This window comes from Seriola lalandi, unplaced genomic scaffold (assembly GCF_002814215.2).
Source record: "Seriola lalandi dorsalis isolate HSWRI2012SDOR001 ecotype SW California unplaced genomic scaffold, Sedor1 jcf7180002054354, whole genome shotgun sequence".
Taxonomy (NCBI): domain Eukaryota; kingdom Metazoa; phylum Chordata; class Actinopteri; order Carangiformes; family Carangidae; genus Seriola; species Seriola lalandi.
This window is the reverse complement of record NW_019524907.1, coordinates 183121-195095: the sequence shown is the minus strand read 5'-3', so window position 1 is coordinate 195095 and position 11975 is coordinate 183121. Positions and strand designations below refer to the sequence as shown.

Here is an 11975-nt window from a genome sequence, read left to right as displayed (position 1 = left end):
CCTCCCTCCCTCCACTCGTCTGCAGGTTTACAGTATCCTGCGCTGCCTCCCCGGTGGTTTACATCATTTCATTACACAGAGATTAATGCACTGAGCCCCTCACCTTGCGCCCCCCCCCCGAATCTCAATAACACGCGAACCTGCCAATTACTCACACAGCCGCGAAAGATCTCGGAGGCCTGTGGGTGGATTAGGAGGAAGTGGGAGAGGGAACGCAGCTTCTGAGCTCGTCAAACTTCAAAGGGGCTCACTGTCAACGCCGAGCGTCAGAGTTCACACGGCGGGCTGGAGCATGGGAGGAGGACACGTGTATGTGTCGGTCGACATGTGATGGCTCGTGACACGCCATTAGATTTACGGCGCTGGTACAAGCTTTCAGGGTTGACACTTTGTGCACAGCCTCTGCGTTTTTGTACAAAGATAAATGACGTTGCTGAATGCACCGGCTGCGGAGGCTCCTGCACAATCATGTGAGCGCTGCTTATTTTTAGCTCTCACAGAAGATGCAAACAACCTCGAAATGTGACCAAAAAAAACAACAACAACTTCTGTCTAACCATTACACACAGCTTCTTGAACTTCACCTTTGAAATCAATAAGCAAAAAGTTTCAATCACTAAAACCAATTTGTGTCAGAAGAAGTGTTGTTGAAAGTTGAAACAGGCTGCCAGATTTATCCCTGTGAAATAATGTCACCAGGGAGGATTTTTTTCTCTTTTTCAAGCCTGTTTTTATTGTGGTTATTACAACAATAAAAGTCTAAACCACCAACCACTTTGTCAATATTAAAGTTGCTATATATAGAATTGTTGTGTCTTCATGTCATCATAGGAAAGCCTACACATAAAGGCTTTAAGGTCCTAAATCATTATAAAGTAGAAATATTTGAGAAAGAAAGAAGTTACATTCTGCTTGCAGGTTAGCATGCTAACATTTTCAAAGCACATCTGGGAACTGTGAATGTCTGTATCAAAGTCTCTTTTGCTGAGTAAGCGAAAATGTCAGTAGATGAAAAGTGAAGAGATCTCCAAAATCATTAGGATTCATCCTCTGGAAACCATTAATATCTGATGTCATGACGAAACCATCCATTAGGAATTCAGATATTTCAGTCTGGACCAAAGAGCTCGACCTGATTGGCCGACATTGCCATCCCTAAAGCAAAAGCCGCTAGGTGTGGTTGAAATGTTCCTGCCTGCAGGTGAATCTGTGAAGCACAAAGTGGTTCATTGTGAAATTTCAAGTAAGTGGTCGGACTGTTTATCTGAGAATGCAACCGACTGAAATGACGATGGACACGAACTCAACTCACTTACTTTAGTTTCTTGCGAGACACAATGTTCTTGTACCTCAGACTTCAGAAAACCGGGTAAGGAAGGAGCTCGTGTTCTTTCATGGTGTCGGTGAACTGATTGGCTGTAAGTTAAACCACTACTTCTCATATCAGTTGCTGACACAGAGTAGAATTTGCATTAGTTTACACTGAGGAAGCTGTGGATTATTACTAAAAATAGTTTCATAGCAGTAGCTAGAGTGAAGCTATGGTCGGTCATAGACTTGGATTTATGATCCATCAGTTTAAATGTGTTTGAGCTGTGTGAAACGTGATTCTCATGAACATGCATATACTTTCTCACGGTGTTCTTTATGCTATTATGAAAACAGCTGTTAATCAACCCCTTACTGGTGTGTGTGTGTGTGTGTGTGTGTGTGTGTGTTTGTTTGTTTGTGAAATGAGAACTGTGGGTTTCTGGGCGTTTATATGAGGAAGTTGTGGTTGGACTTGGATGGGTGGGGAGACACAAAGAGTGTTATATTAAGAAAGAGGTGAAAGAAGGAGATTAGTCAAGTCTGGATGTGAACTGAGAGCAACACAGCACTGCAGGTAAAAAATGTTTTCCACTTAGCTTTAACATCTTGGCACAAAGACGTGCACAATGTAAACATGCCAGTGTTCAGTTTAAGTGTTTGGGTGCAAAAAAACCAGTCATACATTTCTAGATCTGAACTGTTTTAGGTGAATTTTATGTTTATTTTTTGTTAGCATGCAAAATATTGTGTTTTAATCAAACCAACTATATATTGTAAGTTTAATTAAAGCAATACTGTGTAACTTCTGTGAGGGAAAATGAACAATCTTCTTCTTGCAAATGAAAAGTTGAATTGAAGTAATAAAACTCAATATAGCCAGGATTTTTTGCTGTGTCAGGCTTGTCTTGTATGATTAGTTTATGGTGGCTAATGCTAATTAATGTTAGCAAAACTTTAGGCTATTATATTATTGTATAAAGGATATTACTGAGTCAGTTTATTACTGACTCTTTTCCAAGTGCACTACCGTTATAGTAGCTTAATATTGTGGCTACAAGCTAAACAGTAGTTGAGCAATTATTTATGTCACTATATAAGTGTCAAAATGACCTTTTCAAATTAAAATAGATAGTTTGCCAGTGGATGAATTGAGTCCCTTTAAATATTCCCACAACTGACGGGTGTTGACACGTCCTCTCCAGCTTTGCTGTGGAAAGGAATTGGGTTGTGAAACAAACGTGAAACTCTATTCGAGAAGTCCGGAAGGGCGTCTGTTGTTCCTCTTTTCAAAAACAGTAACCTCGCCCTCACCCCCATCCTCCCCCCTTTCTCTCTCTATGTTTTTATGTTTCTCCCCACAGGGGTTATTTACGGGACCTGGCAAAGACTTCCTCCTCCACCGAACAAGATGAGTAAAGGCACCGCTGCTGTTAATGGCGCTGCCCTCGTCAACGGTGGCTACGCTCACGTTAATCACGTGAGCCACAGATCACAGAACGGAGACTGCAAGGGCAGACCGAGGTCAGGACAAGTCCGACCACTCAGCCAGGTGCCCGGGGAGCGCTCTCTGCTAACAGTCCCCGCCTCCGGTGTGACCCCCGGGTCTCACCAGCGCCGGTGGTCAGCTGACTTCAGCAAGTGCTCGACCGCCGTCATTGCTGTGAGGAAGAACAAGAAGGAGCCGCGGCCTCCTCAACGACGAGCATCTCTCCTCAGCCTTCACTCGGCAACTGATGCTTCATCCAAACGCTACTCCTGCCCCCACATCGGGGTCTTTAGCTCACCAAGTCAGTCCTCATCTTCCTCCTCCTCTTCCTCCATCAGCTCATCCTGCTCCTCTCCTCCTCCCGTGCAGACGTCCTTCATCACGGGCCGCGACCCTCTGGGCTGGAAGGTGCAGCCAAAGTCCAGCTTCACATCCCCGCGGGATCGCACTAAAAGGCTGTCTCTGCAGATTCCCCTCCCCGTCGTCTTTCCTGACCCCAAACTTAGTCCTGCCCCGACTTCTCAACCAGACAGCCCTCCTGATGAAGACCCCTCCTCTAGAACCAAACCCCTGCTCAGGCCCAAACCGACCCGCCGGCACCACTCGGACTCCTCAGCCTTCGTCAAATCTCTCCCGGCCCCTCTGCCTGCGGTGACGCTTGATGATCTGTGCGCCGTGCACCTCCGCCCGGTCGCCCACTCGAACGAGTCCGACGACGTCTTCAGCGAGGCGGATGAAGAGGAGGTGAAGGCGACGGCTCAGCCGCGCAAAACACCACCGCCTGTTCCGCGGAAATCCTCCATGGCCAGACAAATTGCGCAACTGATTGCTCTTTCGTGGCAACGCTACACGCCCAAACCTAAACGCCCCAATCAGACTGTGAACGGCGGCGGCCTGCATCCTGCAAAAACAGGTAAGTACTCAAAACTATAAATCACAACCTTCAACCTGCCATTAAATACATCAGTGCACAGAGGAAATGCTGAGCAAGTACGTGACAGATGATGCAATAGAGAATGATGGTAACTTAAATACTTAAAATACTTGAAGTACTTATCATTACTGAGGAACTACAGAAACACTCGTTAATTTAATCAGAGTTTAAAAATAATAAAAAGGAGTGACAGCTGATATGACCTACTGCTCACTTACATCCCACTGTAATTTAGTAATACTGTAATAAAGCTGCACTGGAAAAGCCCGGCTGTGGGAGAGGAGAGCAGAGTATCATAAAGAAAGGCTTGGATATTGATTAGCTTTATTTTAGCCAATACCAGTCTATTAAAGGCCCTGATTTTCTCTTTTAGTTCCTAGTTTGGATCAAGCACCAGAAACACTGGAATCCTACACTTCCCATGATGCAACTTAATTGCTTCATTAAGTTGCATCATGGTACAACTGTATTAACAAACTGAGTTGTAGTCCCCATCATGAGCTGTTGCTGTAGTAGTATACGAAGATGATGATGATGCACAGCACTGAAGATCTAAGTGCAGATGCCAGTTTCACCCTGATTATCTTGATTGATTTTCCTACAATGACACAGATCTCCGTGTTGGCGCAGAGCTGCGTCTGGACGCCGGCTGCGAGAGGCAGAGCGCCACTCCGCGCTTCCCGGGCAGAGAAATCTGAGATCTTCATCCTTCAACACCTTCTCCTACCAGGCGGTGTGAAATCCCTCACAGATGGTACATGTAGATGAGGATGGAACACTATAGGCATTTCATTTTCATTTCATTTTTTTGTTTTGTTTTGTTTGTTTGTTTTAAATCAAGGTACTGAAATTTCTGCAAACGCCGGTTTTCTGTATTGAGTAGCTTTTTCTTTAACCGCTTTACCGACTTCAGTCCTGTTGGATCTCGGCTGTAAACATCTCGCCGACTCCTCTCTGTTGTGGAAATGTGACTTTGCTCTTTCCTCTTCCTCTGCTCTGAGGGGGCGTGGCCTCGTGTAGGAAGAAACAAACCCCGGCAGTTGTTGCATGTGTTTCCTGCTGACTGTTGATAAAGCTCATTAATCACTAAGTTTCCCTTGAAGTTACTGTTGTATATCTGCCTGTACAGTCTATGAAATTTGCCTCATGTGTTTCCTTGACAGTATGTTACTTGAATTAAAAATATAAATAATATGTATAATATAATAAAGTTGAACTTATGCAGCAACACTGATATTAGTTGATAAGTTAATTACTGGAGTAGTTGAAGTGCAGTTTCCTGTCATTACATGAATCTTTGTTTTTCATTGTTGGTTGAATAAATCGTCAACAGAGTTAAACTCATGGTTGAATATATTCATTTTGGTCAAATATGAATGGTGTTTGTCATTATTTCATTATTTTTTTTATATTTTATAGACGATTAAATAGATGATCACGGCCCTAAAATTACTGGAGCCATGTCAGTGCTGGATTATGATTCATTTTTAATATATTCTGTGTAAGATTCAAACTCTTTTGTTTGTTTTTATCAGTGATTCCTACAGTGTGTGACGTCTCCGACACTCTGCCTGCAGATGAATTTCTGCTGCTTTGCTCCAGTTCAGGTTTGGCGGGTCCTTTACGAGACACACCACGATACTTGGGTAGAGTTGGAGTGTTTGCCTGGCGGATGCACACACTCTAAAATCTATGCAATATGACGGGAATAGTATGTGAAGTTCACACAGATGCAAAGAGCAGAGAATCTCGTCTTATCTGAGGACAATAACAAAAAGCACAGCTGTGTTTATCCGTGTGTTTTTACTGACGACAAACAATCAGGCTCTTAAAGATGCAGAGTAATGCTCATCACACTGATCGCAGGGTGTGTGCAACAGCAGTCGGTGGACGAGAGGATCCAAAAGAAAATGTAACAATGAGAGAATGAACCTCTGTCACACTTCATTTTAAATGACCCAAAGTTTCCTATGACCTGAATCAAAAGGAAGCGACAGACTAAGACTAAACGGCAAAACTCCTGCAATTTGGTCCTAACAGAGGGAAATGGAGTCGGTGCACAAGTGCAATTTCTTGCTCGTCTTTTACTTCTGCACGTAAATGTAAGATTTGTCTTTCAGTTTTAACAATAGTGTAATATTTATATCTACTAACGTTTAAGATTCCCATCTTATCTTCTAAAGTGAAATATTTGGTTTTGTTTCTGCGGGAAAATGTGGAGTGAAAAGATGCAGAAAGAGAAGTTTGGATGGAGGAAGTTGAATGAATCTGGGTTTGATCCGCTGAGATGAGCTGCTGCGTGTCGAGCGAAGCGGAGAGAGATCTGCAGTGTAGGCTGGAAGCGACGCTGCAGGCAGGTGAGTGGTGGGACTGCAGATCATCATTCACACACACAAACACATGCAGAGACCCCAAACCCAGACACACACACACACACACACACTCTGTACCACACCATGTGCATGCAAATACGAAGCTGGTGTATCTCATATTTCCTTCTCGGTTCACTTTCTACATTTGCTGAACTACAAATCATTGAGGAAAAGTTTTTTTGTAATGATTGCATGTGGAAGAAAAGTGGAAGTCAATGAGTCATGTTTACATATCGAGGGTTTATGATCTACGTGGAGTAAAAAATAAAGGTTTTCGTCTCCAGTAATAAGACGATGACCAGGAGTTCAGATGCCTCAGGCGGCTGAGACAGTGATGAGCAGAACAATGGCAGCAAGTCAACCAGAGTAGGGCCACACCGATGTTCTGAAGATGTCTTGTCTGACACGGCGTGTATATGTTCCTGTGTATCACACGGTTGTGACACTTTTTCCGCACCTTACCTTAAAAAGAGGCTGAACTAAACTGACCAACAATATAAAACGCAACGCTTCACACAAAAGGCTTCTTTCTCTGGTGTAATATAAAGGCATCTCGGTGATTTCATTTCAAAAGACATTGTTCTGTCGCTGCCAAACCAGAAGTGAGCTGGAGGATCAAACGCTCCGGAAAAAAGACACTCCGAACACACATGGTGCAGATACAAGTTTTCACTCAAACTGAGTGACTAATAACCGAAACTGGAAGAGAGAGCGAAAAGGAACAAAAAGTCTCAGGAGTCTAAATGAGATGAAGGACGCACTCCGCCTCCGAGGAGGAACAGGATGAGGCGGATGAAAAGGACGAGAGGAGCAGATCTTTCATCCCTCAGACTGAGAAGAGCAGCGGACGTAGAACAGACCCACACTTATTATCCCACTTAGCCTCCTGCACTGAGTGTGTGTGTGTGTGTGTGTGTGTGTGTGTGTGTGTGTGGACTTCCAGGTGCTACACAAACTGCAATAAGCCTTTCACAGCTTCTTCTCCTGCTCCTTGTTTTTGTTACATATTCATGAGACACACTTTGGCCTTTCGCTGTTTTCCGTCGTCCTGTCTGATGAACTACGGCTCTTTGACAAAAGAATGAGGGGAAAAAAAAAAATTCCATTTTTAATCACAGGAGAAGAGGGTGAAAAACTTGGTTTAATTTAGAATTTTCGAAAGCTGCCTTGACAGAAGGGAGAAAACATGACTAATAAACAGAAGAGGAAGCAGAAAGTCTAGAGGAAATGTGAAGGGCTGTGAAGGGAAGCTGGAGAGAAATCAGCCAATGTGCCGTGTAGGGAGACAGAACAGGAGAGAGGGGAAGGAGAAAGAGGGACATATTTCATTTGATTCAGAGCTATAAACAGGCAGAGAGCTGCAGAGAGCTGCTGCATCGTTCATTTTCTGCTTGGCCACAGAAAGGACGAAGACGAGCAGAGCATCGCCACCCTTGCCTGCCAATCAACTGCGTGGCTTGTTTTGGTTTCTCTGCAGCTCAGTACGGCAAACTGGCACCGAGATTCACCAACGTCTACGCTGGTATCAGAGAGACTGTGCAACCCAAAACCATTTTTGTTTTAGCCCTGTGGTTTCTACATGTGTCTCCACCTCTACCACATGCTACCACCTCTGCTGCCGTTACTGTATGTACAGCTTCATTCAAGTGATCCAGCCAGAGATGACCTGTCCTGCAGAATGTATGTGCTGTTGCAGTTCAGTTGTATGGAAATGTAAGTTCTAGGAGACGGGGTTCATTCCCATATGCACAGTTTGTTTCCTGAGTTTCCCTGCCTTTTAATGCCTTCGCGCTGTTTTCAGGTCGTACATCTGTATCTCACTAACGCCTCCAGGGAATTCCTTTAAATTCGGCACAAACATTCAGTTTGAGCCTCCAGGATGAACTGATTTCATTTTGGTGGTCGAAAGGTCAAAAGGTGAAATTATGAGACTAATTTAACACAAACGTCTAATAGGATAAAACTTATATTCGAATGGTCCAAGGTCAACTTCACTGTGACATCGTAATGTTATTTAACGCTGTTACTCAGGAGATTGTGACCATACGTCCTGCTACCTGGCTGGTTTCCATCCCTGTGGTCCTGAGGCTGCACTGGACGTAAGCTGAACTTTAATATGTAATTGTGTGTGAGGTCTGTGGATTCTGTTCTTCTTCTTTCACAGTGTCGTCACGCAGAGAAGGGGTCACTCCATGTCAGTGTCGTATTAAGACGGTGGGAACAGAACAACAGGTGGTAAATGCAACAGATCACATGAAAAAAAAACAACTCAACTGATCATATTTTCCCCAAACACACAATGTAATTCTGTTCCCTACACTCAGCTAATTTTCTCCCCCCCCCCACCTGAGCAATTTGTCTGGCTGTGTGCCAGCTGACACTGGGTGTACATCACATTGATTTTTACTTTACTGTTGTTGGGAATCTCTTGAACAACAAAGCCTCCCTGCTGTACCAAGGCTTTCAGTGATTTAATGATTTAATGATTTTTCTCTGTGGCCTCGGTGCCCAAGCGTGCCGGTCAATGCCAATAAAATCTGTGTGTGTGTGTGCGTGTGTGTGTGTGTGTGTGTTCATATGTGTGTGTCTGGCATGTGAGTGAGTGGAAATCTGCAACTGAGCAGTGTCTTTAGCCAACAACAGGGTGCACGGTGCCAGTAGCTGCTGTAAAGCCCTGACATGAGGTTGTAAAAGATTCAATGGTTTAAAGGCATCAGACTAATGAAAAATCTTCATGCGTGCAGTAATCCTACTATTACAACTGGAGAGCAGTGTGTGTGTGTGTGTGTGTCACCGCTCCATGTAGAAAGCATCTAGGGGCACAAAATTTTGAAGGAACGAATTTTTTAATGACACTTTTCAAACGACACCAAGTTTGTCCGGTTCGGTCGCTCCGTTCTTTTTTCCCTTGCTCATCTACTGTGTGATATACGGTAATACTGTGACGAAGCGGTGTTTCACTGTAGTCTACTTTTCTGCTGCAGTTTGTTTTGGTTTAAAGGCTCTACATCGTGCCCTAAAAGAGGCGAACAACAGTGACAGCACAGTCCTTCACAAGATCTGAAGACGGCAAACGCAAGAGATTTGCCCGCAGCAGCCAATCTCCACAGAAGACAGGTAATTATTCTGAAGCACAAGAAAATGAGCGAGCTGGCATCTACCTCCCGCAAGCGGTGTTCGCTCACGGCCAGCTCTCCGAGGGGGAAAAGACAGCCACCAACGTCAACGAGTTTTTATTGAAGGAAATGAGGAAGACACTGTGTATAAGGAGCTATTATCATTCTGTATAAATGACTGTAATTTGGCTCCCAAGGTCACATCAGCTGTCGACAGCGCTGTCATACGAAGCGTTATCATTACGGATTCACTGGACACACCGGGATGTGTGTGTGTGTGTGTGTGTCTCGAAGTGTCCCTGCACAGAATGTGGACACGATGTGCTGATGCCACGGTGAGAGACATTCAAGGTCCAATCTGCTCCTGCCACACAATGCTGACAGTGATGGTGAAGATGGATTGCTGCATTGGTGGTAAAAACTAATAATCGTCAACAGGTTGGCATGGCAACCAGTAAAGTACAAATTTGTTGTCAACATGTCCTTGACCAATGAGGAAGCTGGGCAAAATTATAGTATCAATGCTTATATGGTGTATTTCTGTGGGTTATGATGCATGTGAAAGCGGAGCAGCCTTGACGTGTTTGCAGCTCTATAGAAACAGTATTCACGTGTTCAGAGAGGATTTAGACCCCTGACCCTCTGCTTTCACATTTTATATCATGTCGCAGCCTTTTACTGCATTTTTTATTTTTTTTCAAATCTATTAAAGCGAAAAAAAAAACAAGACAATATCCAATTGACATAAGTATTCGGACACTTTGCTTTGACACTGGAGATTTATCTCAGAGACAGGCTGGTGTTGGCGGTGCAGGTCTGGAGAAGGTTACAAAAATAGATAAATAAATAAATCTACTGCATTGAAGGCTCCCAAGAACACAGCGGCCTCCATTATTATTAAATGGAAGAAGTTTGGACCAACCAGGACTCTTCCTGGAGCTGGCCGCCGGGGCCAAACTGAGCGATAGGGGAGAAGCACTCCATCGATCTGTGGCCACACGAAAGCCTCTCATCAGTGACACACACATGAAAGCCACTTGGAGTTTGCAAACAAAACAAAAACGCACCTAAAGGAATCTCAGACTTCCTTTTCAATACATTTGGAAAAAAGTGTAAATTCTATTTTCTCTTATTTTCTCCAACTTTAAACAAAATGTGTCCTCGCCGTTAGCAGTGCTGCAAATTGAACAGGATGTAACTGGAGCAAATTGAGACCGGGGGGGGGGGGGGGGGGGGGTGAGGACAGAACAGCAGGATGATGAGAACAGAAAGTTAGAAGTTGAAACTGTACTAACTTTCTTTGAGGTTTAAATAAATACACAGCAAAGCCATTGTCATTAACCTGGACTCAAATTACATTTAATGATTTTATCCCCGCAGGTTGGAAATGACTGATTAACAGCTTTTATTTTGTAGGATTAAATAAACACTTCAGACTTGTTCAGTTGTCTGACAACAGAAAGAGAAAAAATATGTAAATAAATGTAAATTCTTCTTCCTTCTTTATAACGTTTAACAGTGACAAGGGACAACAAACAAGACATTTAAGCAGCACGATGTTTTATAGCAGCATCTAGTTCCAGTATCTTGTGTACGTGGTCAGAAAAAGACATTGTGCCACATCTGTTCACTCTTGATCAACTCGACTGGTCGGTGGAGGCAGTAATTGTAAATTTCGATTCAGACCTTGGTTTAGGATTAGTTTAATCTTGAACGGTGATTTAGGATTATAATTAGTACTCTTTCAAGTAAAGATATAATTTCACTTTAAATAGTTACATGTTCGATCTCCAGTTTAAATGCAGCCAGTTGGTACAGCTGTGTCATGCAGTAAAAATGGATATTTTATTCTGAAATGAAGTAAAAATATACAAGAAACTTATTCAAAACATGTACCTGAATAAATATATTTTCATATGCAGTCTACCAAGTGTAACACAAGTACAACAACAAGGTCTACTTGCAGCAAACACCGAAGCGACAAAAATGACAAACACAGGTGCTGTGTGCTGTTGACCTGCGCGGAGCAGGTGGGTGGATGATGCACGACACGCGGTGAATCCCGACACCGCAATTTCAATGCGCTGCTGGACTGTCAGTGTCACTGCTTCACCTGCCACCACGGCGCAGTGTGTGACGAGAACACATCAAACAGGTGAGAGTCAGAAAGAAGCTTCTGTGTGTGTGTGTGTGTGTGTGTGTGCATGTTAGGCCTGCACAATCTGCATTTTGTTGTAATTAGATGAATATTAACTAGCAGAAAATTGACTTTCTGTGTTTGTGTGTGTGTGTGTGCTGTCTCACTTCTCCACAGGGACCACATGCAGTATATTCACCACACACACACACACACACACACACACACACACACACACACACAGTCCACTAGCCTCCTACTGTGTTTACATCTGCTCTGGAGCATTAGAGCTTCCCTTGTGCTAATGCTGTCGAGTGTCGTGTGTTTAAGTGCACACTGACTAACACCCTCCTGCATTCAACACTTGAATGAAGTGATAATTCAAACATTACACAGACACAGAGCTGCTGCTTCCGAGTGAATGAAAAAAAAAAAACAAACCATGCAATTACATGTGAATCTCTGTGTGTGCACGCCGCCTCTCGCTGCACAGCCTCCACTTTCTATTTTAACAAAAGCTTTCTGATTTCTGAAATCCTCTTCTCTCTTCCGGTTCTTTGAGCGTTCTTTGATTGCTCCGAGAATATCTGGCAGTGTGATTGGAGAGCCCCCCCCCCCC

General features: G+C 43.7%; 2 protein-coding genes across 2 annotated transcripts in view; one reads left to right on the top strand and one right to left on the bottom strand.

Moving 5' to 3' along the window:
* rab26 (RAB26, member RAS oncogene family) overlaps positions 1–11975 on the bottom strand; it is a 68007-nt gene that overhangs the window by 8722 nt on the left and 47310 nt on the right. The gene's annotated exons all lie outside the window — the stretch shown is intronic.
* LOC111656404 (uncharacterized) lies at positions 1828–5071 on the top strand. The gene is made up of 3 exons (XM_023408114.2): positions 1828–1885; positions 2673–3710; positions 4344–5071. The coding sequence occupies exons 2-3, from the start codon at positions 2720–2722 to the stop codon at positions 4427–4429; spliced, it is 1077 nt and encodes a 358-aa protein (XP_023263882.1). The 5' UTR covers positions 1828–1885; positions 2673–2719; the 3' UTR covers positions 4430–5071.

What these genes read in the sequence shown, in the direction of transcription:
- LOC111656404 (XM_023408114.2), top strand. Translation starts at nt 2,720, where the DNA reads ATGAGTAAAGGCACCGCTGCTGTTAATGGCGCTGCCCTCGTCAACGGT. An exon ending in CCTGCATCCTGCAAAAACAG is followed by an intron (nt 3,711 to 4,343) that starts GTAAGTACTCAA and finishes ACAATGACACAG; the next exon opens with ATCTCCGTGTTGGCGCAGAG.